The 20,411-nt window shown below is 34.8% G+C and overlaps 1 protein-coding gene across 3 annotated transcripts in view; it reads left to right on the top strand.

The window, feature by feature from the left end:
• The window catches only part of LOC105150662 (uncharacterized), a 202,638-nt gene that overhangs the window by 143,277 nt on the left and 38,950 nt on the right, over positions 1–20,411 (top strand). For all 3 annotated transcript variants that reach the window (XM_087410672.1, XM_087410673.1, XM_087410675.1), the window contains 2 exons: positions 3,172–3,271; positions 3,338–3,439. In XM_087410672.1, coding sequence (XP_087266798.1) covers positions 3,172–3,271; positions 3,338–3,439 — 202 coding nt within the window. The remainder of the gene's footprint in view (positions 1–3,171; positions 3,272–3,337; positions 3,440–20,411) is intronic.

Below are 20,411 nucleotides of genomic sequence, written 5' to 3'. Positions count from 1 at the left end.
CTATTGACGAATTTGATAAAATGCCAATATTTTTCAACTGTACGACGCACACGTAAATAGCCACTAAGATTCTTTTACTCAATATACTCAACCAAGCCGGTATAAATGCTAATACTTCATATAATTTGATAGGTAATAATGCGAAACTTTTAGATGCTCAAAATTTTTAGATTATTTAGCTTTCAATCTAATAGAACCACATTTGCGTCGTCATATGGAACAATGAACAACTGCTCATATGGAACAATTGCGCGCATCGATCAAAATATTAATTTGCAAAGTTTTATGTGAAATTCCGGTCAAATCTGTATCATCAGTGATAAGAGAAAATACGAGATCTAAATGCAATCTCTGCGATTCCGACACAACTGGATGTATGTATCCGCATAAAGTGTTGTTTGCGCAGAATGTGCGATAATCATCGTTCAACATTGTGTAATGGGAGCGTTTTATAGATTAACATTTAAATGATATATATATATATATGTATATATATATATTGTAATGTTTTCCTTTTTACGTTGTAAACATAAAGCATTTAAAAATAAAACATTTGTACCTAAAAATAGAACATATCTGTTCTATTATGTTCTGTATGCATAATCTCATTCCATCGTTTTAAAAAATTCTGCTTACGTGAAAAAATATTTTGTTTTTTATTTCTTCAACAGCAATAATTTTTTCTTAAAGTGCATTATTTTAACTAAAAAATCCAGTAAGTTTCATTTCATTTTAATAAAATTACAAAAAAATGGCAATTTCTTTATAAAAAGACTTTTTCAAAAATGTAATTTATTTAATATTGATGTGCTTCTGACTTTCAGTTTTAAAAATGTGAAATTTTGAAAATTATTCGAGCAAATGAGAGTAGTTCTGCAGTAATTATTGCGTAATCCTTTTGCAAATCCGTGTATTTCCTTACATTGCTTACATGAAATTTCGAACGTTTCAGCTCAATTCAGTGCCATATTCAGCGATGTACAATCAATTATTATGTGTTTCGTGTATCTCTATTTTCATTGTTATGTGCAATCAACCGGTGTAGTCTTAAATTATCAGATTTAAGATTGTTGAGCCTATGTAATATGGTTTTTAATGTGATTTTTGTTATCTATTCTAATTTCGTTAATAGACTCATCTGTTGCAAACATCAATGTATACAATAAATTGTCTTAATTTTCTTCTCTATGGTTTAGCAGCATTGTATTCCCACGTCTAACTATGTACGTATTCATGATTTTCTTGGTTATTCAGTAAGTATATGACCCCCCCCCCCACCGCTGACATTAAACTGTTTTCATGATACAAATAAAAGTTACCTTACATACGCTACAATTAAAATCTGTTTTCATTTTATAAGTAAAAGCTTACATTACATTGCATTGGTTAAGCTTACATTACATTCGCAATAATGTTCTAATATTGAAAACGTTTAAATAACTATGACCTTTATATAACTATGAGGAGTATACTGATCAAATTTTTTGTATTATGCTTACGTGTATTATGCATGGTGCAGGAATTCTCCGATTTTAAGTTTATACTGTTTTCTTGCATTCTAATATTTAACATTTCAGAAATAAGTCTCTTTCCTAAGTGTCTTTCGCTGTCAATTATTTTAGTGTTCTCCCAGTCAAATTCCTGATTTAATTCTAATCTGTGTTCTATTATGACGTTGGCTTACCGTTGGTTTTATTTATGTCTTTCCGGTGTTCTGCGATTCGTGTTTTTAATTGCCTACCGATTTGTCCTACGTATGACGCATTGCAATCTTTATATAGAGTATTTTATACACTACATTTTTTTAAGAATCAACTGGAATAACATCCTTTTGTGCTTTTATAATTCCATCAAATTTATTGATGCTGAAATATGATAATTTTACGTTTAAGTCTTTTGTGATGTTTTTTATTTTGTCCGAGATGCCTGGTATAAATAGTATTGTAAATCATGGTATTTTTTTCTTTTTCTGATTCTTTAGTTTTATTGTTTGATTGTTTTTTGATTTTTTGTTCTATTAATGTTTTAGATTTTGAATTAATTAAATATAAATTTAATGGGATAGTCATTAGCTAAAAATGTTCTAATAATAAAATTCGAATTTTCTTTGTGATATTTGGGGTATGATAGTAAAAATGCTCTGTCAACTCCCACTAATACCCCTCTTTTTTGAGATATTGGATGGAGAGATATGAAATTAAAGTACCTCCTCAAAAATGTAGGTTTGTGATATATGTTGAACTCTAAAATTTCGTTATTATTTATTATTGTAACGTCTAAAAAATTTAGCTCTTTTTGGCCCACTTCTAACGTGAATTGTATTCTGGGGTGTATAGAATTAAAATGTATTAAGAAATTCATTTATTAAATGTTTGGGTACTGCGGTTTATATCGTTCATGTATCTTATGTAAAAAGGTAAGTTCCGAATCTTTCCAACGCTTTGTTTTTTAGATCCTGCATGATTATTTCTGCAATGATTGGCGACAATGGAGAATCCATAGATGTCCCGTAATTCTATAATTAGTGTTGTTGAAAGTAAAAAATGATTCTAGTACTAATTTTACGGCTTTTATAAATTATTTTGTTGTTGAATCGAGTTATATATTTCCATCTATTGGATGTGATCGTACAAAAATTAATTAAAAGTCTACTCAGACTCATAGTATTCAGACTCAACAATTTTAAACATGGTAAATTAAGACTACATCGGTTGCACTCAACTATGGAAATAGAGGTCACACATAATAATTGGTTGTACATCGCTGAAAATGGCACGAATTGAGCTGAGACGAAATTTTATGTAAGCAATTAGGAAATACACGGACTTATAAAAGGATACGCAATAATTACTGCGGAACTACTCTCATTTGCCTGACAATTTTTAAAAGTTCACATTCGTAATTTATTTATAACAAATTTTCCATTGCAAAATAACTTTTTCATTAAATTTGAGTGATACCATTGGATTTGTGAGAAAATTATATCTCAGAAAAGAAATGGTTTAAAAAAAATTTCTGTTTTAATCCTCAAGAAAGCAATTAAAAATGTTAAATTCCAATTCGCATCTGTGTACCATTAGTGAATGCTTAAGGGAGATGTACGGTTTGAAGGTTATTACTGTTTTGGATATCTTCCCGGACTTAATTTGTATTATTTGTTTATATGAGCAGGTTTATATCAAAAACGCAGTATGCTATTCAACATATACTTTTTAAAACAACACTCACGATGGGATTCACTGTAATTAGTGGCTGTTTTCCTATGTTATACGTAAGTATTTAAATTTAATTACTTAAATTATGAAAATTCTAAATTTGATTGAAAATATTTTACTAGATACAATCGCATATCTTGATACCACAATTCTTATCTATGATAATGGCTGCTTTACAACGTATGTATATTACAGCGTGGGCAGCTAATGATTTGAAGGAAATCGTAAGTTCTTCAAAAAATAATAAGATCTAAAACACGCAAAAGTAGCAAATATTTTATTACTATTCCAGACTGAGCAAAATATATGTATTTTGTTCAATCCTGACTATACGTCCATATTTAACTGATTGTCCGTATGAATTAAATTTTATTTAATTTTTTAATCCTCGACAGTATAACTAAGAGTAATAAAAACATTCCCATTATTAATAACATAGGACTACAAAACAAAATTTTTGAAGAACAACTCAAATCAGAATAGATGTTTCTTATGGATTTTAGATCGAATATATTTATAGATTTGAACTCGAATTTGTAAGCCGTTTTGTTCCATCACATCCAGTTTTTTTTTTAATTAATCCAGGAAAATAACGAAAAATCTATGAAAATTCAAATATCGGGGAAAGAGTAAAAGTAAATATAAAATACGGTTGCAGTACACATTTAAATATATTTTGGTAAATTTAACAAAGTGTAAGAAACATCAATTTTGCTTTACTAATATTACATATTATAGCCTACTCGAGTGTAGCGGCGTTTGAGCGGCGTGCGTGGCGCTTGGGCGGCGTACTCAGCGCAGGACACACGTATGTAGACTATAATATCTAACATTAGTAAAGCAAAGTTATTGTTTCTTACACTTTGTTAAATTTGCCAAAATATATTTAATCAGTTCTGCTACATATTTTAATTTCATATTTTACTCTTCTTCCAATGTTTTAATTTTTTCAGATTTTTCATCATTTTCTTCGATTAACTAAAAAAACTAGACGTTATGAAGCAAAACGGCTTATAAATTTGAATTCATCGGGCTAAAATCTATTGTGTAAGAAAATATATTCTAGTTTAAGTTGCGCTTATAAAATTTTTTTTGTAATCTTGTAATTTGCATTGTATGTTATAGACATGTGCAAATCAAGCATTTTGTAAAGTTGAATCGAATTGAATCTGTGTGTTCAAAAACGAGTCGAATCGAAATCTTTACATCGGATCGAATTGAATCGAATCGTTCAGAAACGAATCGAATTCAAAGCAAATTTTTCACACACCGACATAAACCTAAAAAAAAATTTTTAAAAGTTGAAAAATTTCATTTTGAATATATAAATATATTAAAGAGTTAATAATGTAACATTTACTAAGAACAATAATTTTTGGTAATCTTCTTGATGCTTCCATGGGTGCTTTTTATACAACTAATATGTGCTTCGCGGATTTTCTCCATGTTTTGGTCCATTCTTGATGTGCCAACGTTTCGTGGGCCTTGCAGTCCACTTCATCAGGGCGAGGAGCAGCCTGATACTGAGCTGTTCCTCCAGGTCCTTCCTTTTTATGTTATGCTACTTGTTGAGGTGGGAGTTTTTGGTGGTGGAGGGGGGGGGGGGGGGTTAGAGTGATGGGGGAGACAGATAGTGGAATCTTGGTCGGTCTTTGCTGGTCGGGAGGATGGTCTTCCATATCTTACTTATGTTATAGCCATTATCCCTGTTTAGATTGTTAGGGTGTTTTTGTATTTCTATGGCTTCTCTGTATTTTCTTGGGAAGTATGATGTGGTGTTGGTTATCGTGGTTGCTTGGTCAAACAGTATTTGATGTCCTGTTTCGACGTTATGTTCTGATAGTGCCGACTGTGTGACGTGTTTCAGTCTGACGTCTCGTTGGTGTTCTTTTTCCGTAGGTTTACCATTCTCCCGGTTTCCCCGATGTATACTTGTCCGCAGGAACACGGTATTCTGTATACTCCTGCGGAACTGAGTGGCGGTCTTGGATCTTTGGGGTTTCTTAACACAATATCCGAACTATCTACAAACCACCCAAGAAGATAGGACAAATCTTAAGAATACCGTGTTCCTGCGGACAAGTATACATCGGGGAAACCGAGAATGATAAACCTACGTATAAAAGAACACCAACGAGACGTCTGACTGAAACACGTCAGTCGGCACTATCAGAACATAACGTCGAAACAGGACATCAAATACTGTTTGACCAAGCAACCACGATAATCAACACCACATCATACTTCCCAAGAAAATACAGAGAAGCCATAGAAATACAAAAACATCCTAACAATCTAAACAGGGATAATGGCTATAACATAAGTAAGATATGGAAGACCATTCTCCCGACCAGCAAAGACCGACCAAGATTCCACTATCTGTCTCCCCCCATCACTCTAACCCCCCCCCCTCCACCACCAAAAACTCTCACCTCAACAAGTAGCGTAACATAAAAAGGAAGGACCTGGAGGAACAGCTCAGTATCAAGCTGCTCCTCGCCCTGATGAAGTGGACTGCAAGGTCCACGAAACGTTGGCACATCAAGAATGGACCAAGACATGGAAAAAACCCGCGAAGCACAGATTAGTTATAATTTTTGGTAATATCACAACTGTTGTTACGTCCAAACCCCTGGCAGGTTGATTGTCATGATCGCTCGAAAAGATAGCAAGGGAAAATGAATGGAAGGACGTTTAGACTCGGTAGGTACGCAGAGGCGAATACCCGAGAGTCGAACGAACTTTCTATTACCTTGGAATATGGGTCAACGTTCCGAAGGGACAGAGCTGTGATACCCGATCCGCAGTGTGAATATCGGTCCTACTTTTCGATCAGAACTTCATTTTTGAGCCGGGACTGAATCTCAGGTAGTGAGGAACGGGATACGAGGTGTTTTAAAATAACTTTACTATTTACCAATGATATTCATTTAAAAATAAAATAATATATTCATTTATAAAATAAAAATATGACAATCAAATATGATAAACAATCGCCATTACTGTCGCATCTAATTAAGCTTATCTATCTATCTATCATTAATCGGATCTATTGAATTTCTGTGCGTGCGTGCGTGCGTGCGTGCGTGCGATAACGCGTGGTAGCGGAAGAGTGAAGATATTGCTGTAGTTATTGGCAAATATCCCAATCCTCTTCCCCCACCACGCATTATCAAAGGTTCGGGGATTTCAAGCTTTACTCATAGTAGAAGGTTATCTCTTCCATCATAACTTTACTTTGCACGCATGCACACACGCACGCACGCACGCACGTGCGGTGGTATAAGCCTGAATCTTGTATCACTATACCCAGATACCCACCCGCCCGCTCCGTTACTGGTGCACACGGATCCAAACTGATTTCGCGAGTACCTGTTAATTCGGGTGACCGACAATTACTTATTATTATTAAAGATTGTTCGAAAGACACACTGCGAACCATGTAGTGATTGTACTTTGATTCATATGAAATATGTAATAATTTCAGTAGAGATCCTGTCTACAAAAACATGTATGTTTATATATTAACATAATACATACATATTTTACAGCTTAAATTCGATAAGCTTTGTCACATATTTGCAAATAATTGTTTTTATATTTACATAATGAGGAAGCATAAGTTATTAAATTTAAAATATTATATACAATATAATAAACTATAATAGAGTGTATCGGCAATGAGAGCATCAACACAATGCGATAATTAGTGCGCAATAAAATATAATTGTCAAATAATATTATATTTACATAATATAAAAATGCACAATAATTGTCGGTATAACTTATTTGAACGTTTTGATTTTTTTCAAACTGTCTTCAAATTTGTAGATACTCTCTTCATAGATGTCTTGACACAGTATTGCGACAATGTTGAAATTAAATTCTATGTAAGACTGAGGATGAGCATACTCCTGTCTGGTTAGGAGTTGTCGTCTCTTCGTTGTTTAGCCAAGTGATTAACTAAAGAGTACAATGCGCAAATATATTAGATCTTTTGTTGTGTATTCAACGTATTGTACTACTCACTCTCCGTCCTCATAGGTCACAATCAGTTATTTCAAATTTACCAAGTTAAATTATAAAAAGGAACGATTACAAGAAATAAAAAACTTGTTTTATATTAAGTATAAGATATAAAATTGTAACATGTGTTATCCAGATGGAAGTAAGACAAACAATGACCATCAAAATATATTCTGCAAGTCACATAGAGAATAATAAATAATTATAAATCATAATTATTATAAATAATAAAAATTTTAAACAAGACTCGTAATATTAAAATATGTAATAAAGTAAAGGCTAATAAGAGTCAAGCAACAACAATTCTCACAATTAGATCAACGCAAATGTATTCATTATAAAAAGTATAGTTATTAAAATAGTTATTAAAAACGCAACAAAAAACTTGGACGATCGGAATACAATGCATTACATTTTTCGGTCTTATATTTAGGCCCTCTTCAGATGTACGAAAATCAAAATCCGTAAATCAATAAAACTAAGACATCGACGATAATATTAAAAAATAATAACAAAATGAGAGTTTCCTCAGAGAAGTGGAATAGCTCGTCAAGCGATTGGAAGACCGATTGTGAAAGTTTCTCATTGTTTTAATGAAAACAAAAATTGTATGTATCAGACACACTAATATAAGACCAAACCAGAACACTCACTGGTAAAAAACTCACCTCAGAGTCCACAACAATTGAAATTGAAATTGAAAAATCTATGTCCGAAATAAAATAATTGTCAATATGATATCAGCGGAGATAAAAGTTTAATATTACATTCTAAGTATATAGCATCAAAGATATAAAGAGAAAAACAATCAGTCTGTCTCAATGAACATAATTATAATGTGATGGATCTTGATGATGCAAAGTCAAACCTTGTGTATAATCGGAATATACGATTTGTTAATACCTTCCGTATCTGTATAGAGGTGTTAAGACTGTTATTTTATTTTTTAATATTGAGCCGTTTCCGAGACAAGACATTTGTTATAACAGTTCCTCGTCAAGAATTTGAATGCTGTTCCAATCAAAATCATGTCCATGTTGTAATCGATGATCTGTTATTACGATTTTGTGTTAATATTCCATTGTATATAGTTTTGATGTTCAAAAAGCTATGTTAATAGTCTTCTTCCTGTTTGTCCCACATAAGATGCATCACAATCGTTGCAATTTATCTTATAAACCACGTTAGACCTGAATAAAGAGTCTAATCCAATATACTCTAATGAAGGCAATGTAACGGTTGTTTTAGATAAAGATTTTTATGTGAATGGCGCAAATGCTGAGCGACAAAGAAACCTATGCGATCATAAAAAAAGATCCTACCAAAAAGCTTGTCTCTCTCTCTCAGAACTCTACTTTCTAAGGGAAAGAATTGTAAATACTAGCTTGATCAAAAAGTTTCCGGAATTCATTCAGAAAATTCAAAATACAAGTTTATTCATCAAAAGTGATATTGTCCCTTTCAAAGTACTCTCCAGCGACTGTAACGCACTTATGCCAGAGCTTGATCCAGCTCTCGAAACATTTCTGGAACTCTATTATTGGTATAGCCATCAGAGCCGTCTTTGATTTTTCCATTACCTCCTTTCGGCTGTTAAAACGCGTTCCCCGCAGGTGTTTTGACTCGATCGAACAGAAAAAAATCGCAGGGAGCCATATCGGGTGAATTCGATGGCTGTTGGATGGTATTCGTTGTTGCAAACTCGTTGTTGCAAATTCAACTCCATTTTTAAAACTGTAAAAAATCGAAAACGCGCGCAGAGGTAGATGTACTCAAGACGGCGTAATTTTTACAAATGTCAAGCTATGGCGATAAAATTTGATGGAAATGTCAATGATAGATGTGGCAACCTAGCCAAAAAAAAGAACTCAAATCAGCTGACTCAAAGCATCACCTGGTGGTCTCTTCCGGAAACTTTTTGATCAAGCTGGTATATCAATAACTCGGAATGTAGATTTTTTTACAGTAGCGGTGGGCGTACGCTCTTCCTAAAATCCATAAGAAAAACTGTTCATTTAGAATCATTGTCTCTTCTATCGGTAATCCGTTACATGCGTTGGCTTCATTTTATTCAATATAATGTATGACTCTTTACCAAAAGCGGAGAGTCACATAAGAAATAGTTTTCATCTAGTTGATACTTTTAAAGGATTACATGTCAATGATGATTATAAATTAATTTCTCTAGATGTTATGTCATTATTCACTAATTACCGATAGATTTGGCGGTTGATTATATCAATGAAAGATGGATATATATTTCAAAAAAATGTGTTTTTTCAAAAACTGAATTTTTGATAGCAATTAGTTTTATTTTAGATTCGACTTTCTTTAGATTTGACAACACTATTTACAAACAAAATTTTGGTACGCCCATGAGATCACCATTGTCTCCTATGTTGCTGATTTGGTAAAGTAAAAATTTTAAAAATCTGCTTTGATCAATGAACGTACTTTTTTATTATCGTTATGTCGATGATTTGTGCGCGTCAGTTTCTGCTTCCAAGATTAATTTGTTTCTTAATGCCTTTAATTCTTTCCACTCGGATCTACAATTTACTTTAGAAGTTGGTAAAGATTTTTTGAATTTTCTTGATGTTTCTCCGTCATACAAAAGAATTGGTTGATTCTCTTTCGATTGATATCATAAATTACCTTTTCTGGCAGATTTTAAAATCATCCGATTTCCCACAAAAAGGCTTAATTTTTAACTTAGTAGACAGAGCTTTTATGTTGTCAGATTTCGTTTTTCACACTAAAAACATAATTTTTATTATAAATATTATATTTTAATTAATAATGATTATCCACTTAAATTTATTTTTGATACCTTTAACAAAAAAATAAAAGACATCACGCGAAAAATCGACACGTATCAATAATTTAGATAATAATGAAGAATCAGCGGTAGTTCTTTCTTGGTACTATTTTACTGTACCTTTTGTACCATCAATAACTGAAAAATTTTAACGATTCAATAGAAACGACATCGAAGTTTTTTACTTTAATTCTAATAAACTACAGAAATACATTAAGGTGCATAAAAAACTTCTTGCAATTTTTTATCCAAGTCGAACGTGGTTTACAAAATAAATTGCAACAATTATGATGCATCTTACGTGGGATAAACAGGAAGAAGACTATCAACACGGATTTTTGAACATCAAAATCATATACGATGGAATATTAATATAAAATCGGTAACAACAGATCATGGAATACAACATGGACATGATTGATTGGAACAACATTCAAATTCTTGACGAGGAACCGTGTTATAACAAACATCTCGGAAATGCTGAATATTAAGAAATAGAGTAACAGCCTTAACCTCCAAACAGATATGAAAGATCTTCACAAATCGTATAATAATTAAGTTATGTTCATTAAGTTAAATTTATTACAATTGAGATATTTAAATAACAATTAAAAAGTTTTAAATATAAATCACATTACAATAGAAAAAATTCATATTTAACAAATTAAAGTACTATAAATGTAGGGAAGTAGGAATCGCGGTATTTAATGCGTTAATATAATAATAGATATTTAATTTCTCTTGTTTTTTTTATTTAGACATATATTAAATTTCGTATACGTTTTGATTTGATTTAAGTAAGTCATTCTCAATACATATTAAAACATAAAACTATCCTGTTTATCCCCAATCTATGCAATCCTGATAATAACCGTCTTACTGCAATGGTTCTTTATGTTCCATCATGATTAATTAATCCGATAAAACATAGAAAAATCCAACAAGATAGGCTATAAAACATACAAATTTAGTAATAATAACTGTCTATGATAAGATTATATGTACAGAAAACGAACACGGATAGTCGCTCACTTAATTAAATTGCAAAGATTATACAAATATTCAGTAGTCATCAATGCAAATTATAAATTTAGCCATATACGCCGCGAGTACGATCCCCTCACCACGGATCACGCGCCGACCACGTGAACCGCGATTATCATTCTTGTCATTACAACTATTTTAAATAAGTTGTTTAAAAAAGAGAGACCACATTCATTTCGAAAAAAAAAAAACATAATAAGGCAGGAGGATCTCCCCTTCTTTAATCATTAAATAATAAAAATTAAAGACAACTGCTTATTATAAAAGTCACGCAATCGCGGCATAAAACACTCCATAAAATATACGCAGGATTTCTGTTCGAGAGCGAGTCAGAGAGAAAGCGTTGACGTGAAATTTTAAAGTGATACGGCGTTTAGTTGTATTTCGCTTCAATCCAAAAATATTCCTTGTGAATTAAATTCGGCGGTTTTCTTTTCGAATCAAACGCGGCGGTTTTCTAGGCGAAGCGTTTCCTTGGCGGTGCACTGATAGCGATACGTTGACTCAGAACGGCGGAAAAACTAAGAGCAGCGGAAAACTAAGAGAGTCGGAAAACTAAAAGAGTCGGAAAACTAAGAGACTCGGAAAACTAAGAGAGTTATTGCTTCTCGGTTTTGCCTTTTATGCTCTTTTGAGAACAAAGGCTTCCCTTTGCATTCGCCTATGAGATTTTTACACATTGAAAATTTTGAGATGATCCTCTGTGTCGGGTGGCGATTGGCGATTTCGCGCGCAACAGCCAAGCGGCACGCTATTGCCATGCGCGCCCGTTAAATCTGAATTCTTGATTGAGATGAACGCATATTACGCGTTTTGCGTCACGCGATCGCGCGTGCGCTACGACCGATCCGAATTGGTTAACCGTTATAGCGGTTGAAATTTGCGTACATGCGATGTGTGGTTTAGCTTGTTGTTTTTTGACTTTATCGACGAGGTGATAGCCGAGTTTATGTTTTGGAAACTTCTAAGGACGCTTGAGATCCTTCTAGAAGCTTTCGATCCGTATGTCGCACGAACGTCAAATATGAAAATTATGTACATGTTTGCCGTATCTCGAACATCCACAAACTGATTGTTAAAACTGAGCGAAAACACAAAAATAGCTAGCGGCTTCTCACATTAATTAAAATCACCAACTACAGAATAGAGCACGGAATACTCGAAGCCTCGGGAACAATTCAACGTATCAAGCGGATGCACAAAACGCGTATATAAAAATAACAATTCTACAGACAGTTCCAGACAGTTCCAAGTGCATTTCAATCGTTATGAAGACAGTAACGACGAAGTCAAGCACGGGGATTCATCTCGTGTTCATGGAATAATGATATCGTTGATATTTAGCAAGTAATAGGCAAATGAAAATCTGTAGAATATTCTAGACTCATGCTCGAAATTACCCTTCTTACCGCGAGACGTCATCCCTTTTGAGTATATAAATCGATGCTGTGGGCATCTCGGGCTCTCACTTCGCTTATTTCTATTCGTCGAATCACTTTCTTCATTCGGTTTACTAGACTTAGCTTATTTTCCCCGATAAGCATGATATGTTTCAACACTTAGAAATTTTTCGATCTCGCTAAGCCAGCATCTTAGAATTCTCACGGCACCACAGTTCCGTACTTATAAAATTTGCGCTATTTACGTCCTACTGCACTTATAAATTTCATGGAATTTATAACGCCTCGTACTTATAATCTCATTATAACTTCAGTAATTGTAATTTGTATTCACTGTTCCATACTTGTAATTCTTGTGTTACGCGCGACTTATCTATATTTGTAATCTCTATTTGATAAATCAATTCTGCCCTTCAGGCTCCGAAGGGGTCTTGTGTCCTTTTTTTGGGTAACAATAAACAATAACTTCGTTATTACATTTAACAATCAAGTTAATGTTTATCTAAAATCCTATCCTATCGCGAAAAGAACGATTATCGTGCTGCTAAGTGCGGAACTCTCTCGCGAGCAGTTTTAATCTCCAGCATATATCTAATCTAAAACACCTCTCGGAATAGGGCGTTCTCCACAGAGTGCCCTTCGCCTCCTTTTTTCCCGCCTTGACGCGTCTTTATCTCAGAGTCGTTCCAAGGTACCTTCTTAACTATCAGCTTTGGGCGCCTCTTCTCATTTCTTTATCTTTGGCGCGCCTATACTCGGGAACATTCCATATTACCTCCCTATTCATTCAGGGTTGGGCGCTTGCCTTCGGGCGTCCACTTCTCTCCTCTCCTGTCACAACTACTCCTCCTCAGATACGGACATTTTCGACGTCAAAAGGAAAGCAGAAATCGTTTCCTCCACTCCTCCCTCTTTTTTCCCTGTAGGCTTTATTTCATTACATTATTTCATTCTACGTCGATTATCAACCCAATTATAATTTAATTTCACGCTAACACTCTCTCTCTCTCGGGCGTCTAGTCATTTTGTTTATCGCCGTCGTAGATGCCAAGGTCGAGACGCGGAGGGGGGAAGTACCAATTACCGCGGCTCATAAAAACACTACATCAACATGGGAATTTCGACCCTAGGGTACTCGAGACTGGGCCAGTCTGCCTCGAGCCCCCATTCGCCATGGCTCCTCGCATCATGCCGAATCAGTCGCGGAACCAATACCCCGAATATTAGAGGAAGTCTCTCGCCTTCCTTTGCCGAATACGTCGAAGTTCTCGGTCAGGATCCTTATAAGGCCAATCAAGGTCACCGGGAAACCCCGCATTGCAAGCATTGAAACAACGGGAATAAAAATACAAATTGTTAAATGAACTGTCGCTGCTTCTCTTTCTTCTTCACCATTCCCTTCCCGGTTCTCCTAAAAAGCTCTAAGGGATGACAACACTCGTATTGGCAAGAGCGACTCTTTCGTGGTCATACCACGTAACTTTTATATAAGGACGTCTCTGATAGAGTTCCTAAAAATGAACCAGTAAGCGGCCGAATAATAATCGCGAATGTATCTCAAATGAACCTATCTGCTATATCGGAATCCAGGTTCCACCCAACGCGCCACTCCCCTTCCTTCTTCTCTCCGCGATCTCTTTTTGTTTCGCAATCCTTCATCTCTGTCCGCCAAAGGCCAGGACGTGACAATCCAAAACACGTTTTTTTTTTAGGAGTCTCGGAAAGATTTGAAATATATTTTTTAAATTTCTGAAACGTAACTTAAAAGATACAAATTGTGAGACTATTAAAATAACATTTATTTTCATATTTAACTGTTTTATTTTCCCAAATAAAGTACGTATATACAAATGCATAAATTTGGAGTGCCGCGTTTCGCGTCAAAAAGTGCGCATTAAGCCAATTTAACAGTTGAGTGACCACTTGCTGTTATTAGTGCATTCTATTAGATTATCCAATCAGCATCAGAAAGAATACATCAATAACAGCGAGCGCTCACTCAATTGTTGAATCCATTGGATGCAGCCAATGGAGGCAAGTTTGCAGTACTTTATTAATCTAGTGTAGAGATTCTAAAAGTAGAAATTGGCCAAAGCCCGGCATGATGTTGCGAAACCGAAAATCACGTGATCTTGGAAATGCGCGCTTGGAAATATATCAGTGCCAATTTCGAGGAGAATCTTGACAGCAAAGTGGTGTCGAGTAAAGTATATAAGCCGGTTCTAATTCGGGAGTTCCGAGGAGGGGGGGGCGAGGGGGGATGACGTCACAGGAGGTAACGTCACTACGTGAGGCAGTGACATCACGGGAGTATGCGGGGAATGACGTCACAGGTGACGTTGCGAGGGGGGACGAGAAATGTTCTAGGTGCGGGAAGTTACATAGCGGGGATGCGTGCGGAAATTTCGACGTCGCGTCGTGGTGATGACGTCACGCGGGGTCAATGGTCACCGAGCGCAATCCACTGCGATTCCCGCCGCCACCTCCGAACGCGGTCCCCACCGCGCGCTATACAAGTGTAGAAAAAGTTCCAGACCCCTTAAATATCTTGAAAAGTAATCATTTTTGAGAAAAATGTTTTATATAAAAGTAGGGTTGAAAATGATCTATTGACTGATCTTATGAATTTGACCTTGCATGGCGCCATCAAGGTTAAGTCAAGATCAAATCGATTTTTTAAAACAAAACATCCTATTTTTTATTTTAGAATCTAATAGCTGAGGTCGGAAGCTTTCCAAAACACTAAATAAAGTCTCTTTTTAATCAGTACTTTTCAAATTATGAGAGTTGAAAGTTACGAATCGCCGGCATTAGCATTATCTAAGGTATTACGTAGAGATTGCCCGATTGGATTTATGAGTCATGTATGTGCCCGCGAATGTTTGTATCTCTATCTCTTTTTCAATCCTCCTCTTTCCTTCTCCTCCCCCCCTCTTTTCTACCTACTCCTTTCCATCCCTTCGCTCTCCTTCCCACCCTTTCAACAAAGCGACTAGAGACTACATAAGCTAGAGATCTCTCCTGTCAAGTTCACTCTGTCTGTGACCTGCGATTAAAAAGGTACTTTTTCGTGATACTCCGTTCTGAGATTGCTTATCGTTATAGTTATCTTTGTTTTTATTCTTTATTTATTTATTTATTATATTTATTATAAAGTATTTATTTAAAATGTTTTTATAATGTTTATTGTACAGGAGCGTATATTCCTTTTAATGATGCGAGGATGGGATGATCGTAGGAAGTCTTACGCATATGTGACAGAACTTTTCAATTAAACTTTTAGAAATGAGGACAATGGTATATCTAAATCAACTGTTATTCGTATTATTTATGTATTGTACAACGTTTTGAAGAAATAGGTTTTGTAAAAGACCATAATAGACAAGGTAGACCAGCAATAGCGACAAATCCTGATAAAAGATTGAATGTTCTACAGTCTTTTATCGAAGATCCGCGTAATTCAATTCGCAAAGTTGCACAACAACACGACATCGATCTTATGTCAGTTCATAAAATTCTAAAAAAGAAATTTCAACCATATAAGATCCATCTGGTGCAGAAACTATGTGAAGATGATTTTGATCGTCACATTGAATTTTGCGAAAATATGATGTTAAATATCAATAAAAATCTTTTATTTGTAGTCAACATTATTTTTTCAGATAAAGCTACTTTTGAGCTAATCAGGAATATAAATCGACATAATTGCAAATATTGGAGCGATAAAAATCCTCATTATACGAGGCACATTATACTCAGAACCAGCAAAAAGTCTACGTATGGGCTGGAATTTTAAATGAAATCATTATTGGGCCTTTCTTTATTGAAGGTAATTTAAATACTGATAATTACTTAGCCATGCTTCAAGGTGAAATAGTTCCAGCAATCCGATCGCTCGTCAAAACTTCAATGACATTTGGTTCCAGCAAAATGGGGCGTCACCTCACTACGGTTTACGAGTATGCCAATATCTGAATAAAGTTTTTCCGAATAGGTGGATAGGAAGAAAGGGTTACATTGAATGGCCAGTGCGATCACCTGATCTAAATCGACTATTTTTTGTGAGGATATTTAAAGCGAAAAATTTATAATACTAAACCTCGAAATCTTAATGATTTATGTCAACGTATAATAAATGAATTTAGAATCATGTCTCGCGAACTCTGTAGAAATTAGTCTTAATCGTCTAGCACATTATCAGACTGCGGAGGCACGCCAATTTGAGTATTTGCTATAATATGTAATATTCTTTTAACCCTAGCTTGCCACTGGGATATAACGTATCTAATGCGATTTTTTCACATTGCAATTCAGATTTTAACTTTTTATGAAGTAATATAAGAATAAAATATTTTTTCTATCTCATTGAAAATATTTTTTATTTCATCTTTGTTCTTGTCTTACTCTAGAGATATCAATTTTGTATGTGATAAGTTAAAAATATGTTTTCTATTTAGAGATATAACTTGACAAAGTCAAGATCTCGGTGGGATTTAGTCAAGAAAGTAACTAAAAACTGGTAGGTAAGGCGAGCTGGGTTAAAGGAATGACAAATTCTCAAACGAATGACAGTCGATTTAGACATGCCAATGTCTTTATTTGTGAAAAATTGATTGAAAAGTCTTGTCGCTTGCGTAAGACCTCTTATGATCATCCCATCCTCGCATCATTAAAAGGAATATGAGCTTAGCTTAGCTAATGCTAATGCCGCGGCGGTTCCGTAACTTTCAACTCTCATAACTTGAAAAGTACTAATTAAAAAGAGACTTTATTTAGTGTTTTGGAAAGCTTCCGATCTCAGCTATTAGATTCTAAAATAAAAAATTGGATGTTTTGTTTTACAAAATCGATTTGATCTTGACTTAACCTTGATGGCACCATGCAAGGTCAAATTCATAAGATCAATCAATAGATCATTTGCAACTCTACAACTTTTATATAAAACATTTTTTGTCAAAAATGATTACTTTTCAAGATATTTAAGGGGTCAGGGACTTTTTCTACACACTTATCATGCATGCTTATCATCTCTTATACGTCGCCATATTCTTCTTACGTAATCTTCCCTTCAGCGTCTAGTAAATGCGATTATTCATAAAATATTTTTTTATTCTACCAAATTATAATATTATTTTAGAGAGCTTGATGGTACGGTCGCGCGCGATGGCGCACGCGTAATATAATGCCGCAGAGATAGAAAGGAATCGTAGAAAGAATAAATAATTTTGAACGCAGAGTTAATCCAGTTTAATACATATTTATTTATTTTTACATATATATTTATCACATTTTAATATCTCCTCCGCTCCAATATGAATGTTTTTCTCTCAAATTGTATATGAAGACGAGCTGTAATCGAGAAAAACAAATGGATAAACCATCTATAGAGAAAAATTGTTCAGAAACAAGTACAAATGAAATACTTATAGTTGAACGTATGAATCCACAATGTTATGGGAATCCCTCAGATTCGGATGTACTCATCCTTAGATGTCTATGATAGAGGAAATCCATGATCCATTCGTTCCAGTACTTAGACATATAACTCTTTGATAATATATTGTATAATTATCACGTTTCTCTTTAATATAACCCTCATCCTATTATCGGGCATGAAATATTAATGCGAGTCAGCACATTGCGGAAACTGAGTTCCCAATTGCTAATTAGATGCGGGAGCGACTACTGTTAGCCATTTTACACAGACTGATTTTCCGCAAAAATCTTCGCGGATACTTTTAGTACCAGTTCCAGTCAATGACATCAAATATGCAATCGTCAAATTTGATAACAAAAAATTTTTAGAGACATCCGGTGATGACATTAATGTTATCTAACATCACAAATTGCAACGTCAGCAAATTTGCAATGTGACTTTGTTAGCGTAATTTAAGATTTCTCAAAAATAATAATCATTAATATAATTTGATATAAATGCGACGTTACCAAATAGTACAATGTATTTGCTAATATACAACTGCTTTGTCAGCGTAATATAAGAAAGTTTTTCATGGACATTATTAATATGTTTTGGCGATGACATTATCAATATAATTTGATACAACACCTGCAAAAATGCAATGTTTGCAATTTCATTAAACTATAACTACTTTGTTAGCATAATTTAAGATTTTTTTAGGGCATGAGATCTAGGCGATATCATTAATAAAAATAGCGCACATATTGATATAAAAATAACAAGATATATTCAAATAACGTCATTAGTCAAATTGATAGTGCAAGTGACAACATGGAGTGTGATTTGATTGAGCAAGCTATCCTACTTAATACAAAAGAGGAGTACAGAGGGTGGGGACGAATTTATAGAACAGACGAATTTATAGAATTATTGGAGGAACAGAGCCGCATCAAACGCCCGCGATTGGTAATAGACAATCACTGATAGCATGTACCGCGCGACTCGAGGGTCTGAAGGAATCTGTGCGTGGAAGATTCGTGCATGTGGGCACCGGGTATGGATTCCGTTGGCGCGTCATCGAAACGACGTTCGAAAACCGTATTCTAATGGGCACGGTGATAAACTCTAAACACCGAGTCGCGTCGATTCCTCGAAGACGCGAGCGAAATTGTGCTCCAGCATATGCATAGTATAATGCAATGATATGACTCTATAAAAATAAACACTGTTTTTAATGGCGAGTTCATGATAAAAAAAACGCGCAAACAAAAGTTTCCATCCGAAACTATGAACTATATCAATGCACCGATTTGCGCAAATAGTATATGTCGTGCGTAGTCGAGCTTTCCCTAACATCACTGGAAGAATTTCAGGAATTAAACTCCCGCGAGAAATTATGCTAAAAAGAGCGGTAATCAACATGCAAACCACGAACAATGCGTGTTTCGCATGATCTGTTATTGCCGCTCTAAACTCGGCTCAAGGAAATACACATCGAGAATCCTCGTATCCGCATTATACGTCGGTTCTAAATCTCACATCGAATTTCCAATGACGTTGAGAAATTCGAAACTTTGAATGACATTTCAGTCATTAATGATTACGCACATGATATCAACGTGTGATAACGGTTCTTCGGACACTCGGTAAATATAGCGACTTATATCTAAAACAAATGTTTTATTGTTGGCCGACGTTTTCGAAAATTTCCGCACAGTTGCGTCGAGAGTTATTGGGCTTCACGTGGGACGCCAAGTTGAAACACACGGATGTAAGTTTTGAATTGCTCACAGACATTGACATGGTCATGTTTATCGAGCGCGGTATACGCGATGAGCCAGTGTTCAAACAGGTACGTACGAGCTAATAACAAATATATGCCATCATACGATCCATCGAAACCGTCATTGTACTTGATGTACTATGACGTTAACAATCTGTATGGCTGAGTAATGCGTTAATCAATCATTACCTTACGTCGATTTTCGATCGATCGACAAAATTTCAAATTTATGATCATCGTGTTAGATTCGCCAACAGGCTATATTCTCGAAAAAGTACACAGTGCGACAAATATGTGTATGGTTCGAATCGTTTCTCTACTGATATTTAAAGCCTCCTCCATCATTTTTAGTGATGCATTGCGATCGTTTGCAACAAAATCACGTACTTTTTCGATCATTTCGGGTGTTCTAACCAGAATTGGCCGTCCTGATTTTTTGTCATCTTCAAGGGTCTCTCTGCCTTCCAAAAAACGCTTATGCCACTCAAAAACAGCTGTACGATCTAAACATTGACTGCCGTAAACTTGTTGCATCGATCGGAATGTTTCTGATGCACTTTTACCAAGTTTTGCATTAAATTTAATCACTGCTCTTTGTTCCATATTAAAATTTCTACCTCGACCAAAATTTTGTTTAACATGTCATATCTTCGTTATATGTCAACCAAAATGAATGAAACTTTGACAGATGATAGCAAAATGTTCA

Source organism: Acromyrmex echinatior, chromosome 10 (genome assembly GCF_024713525.1).
Source record: "Acromyrmex echinatior isolate Ae372 chromosome 10, ASM2471352v2, whole genome shotgun sequence".
Taxonomy (NCBI): Eukaryota; Metazoa; Arthropoda; class Insecta; order Hymenoptera; family Formicidae; genus Acromyrmex; species Acromyrmex echinatior.
This window is presented reverse-complemented; position numbering and strand designations above follow the sequence as displayed.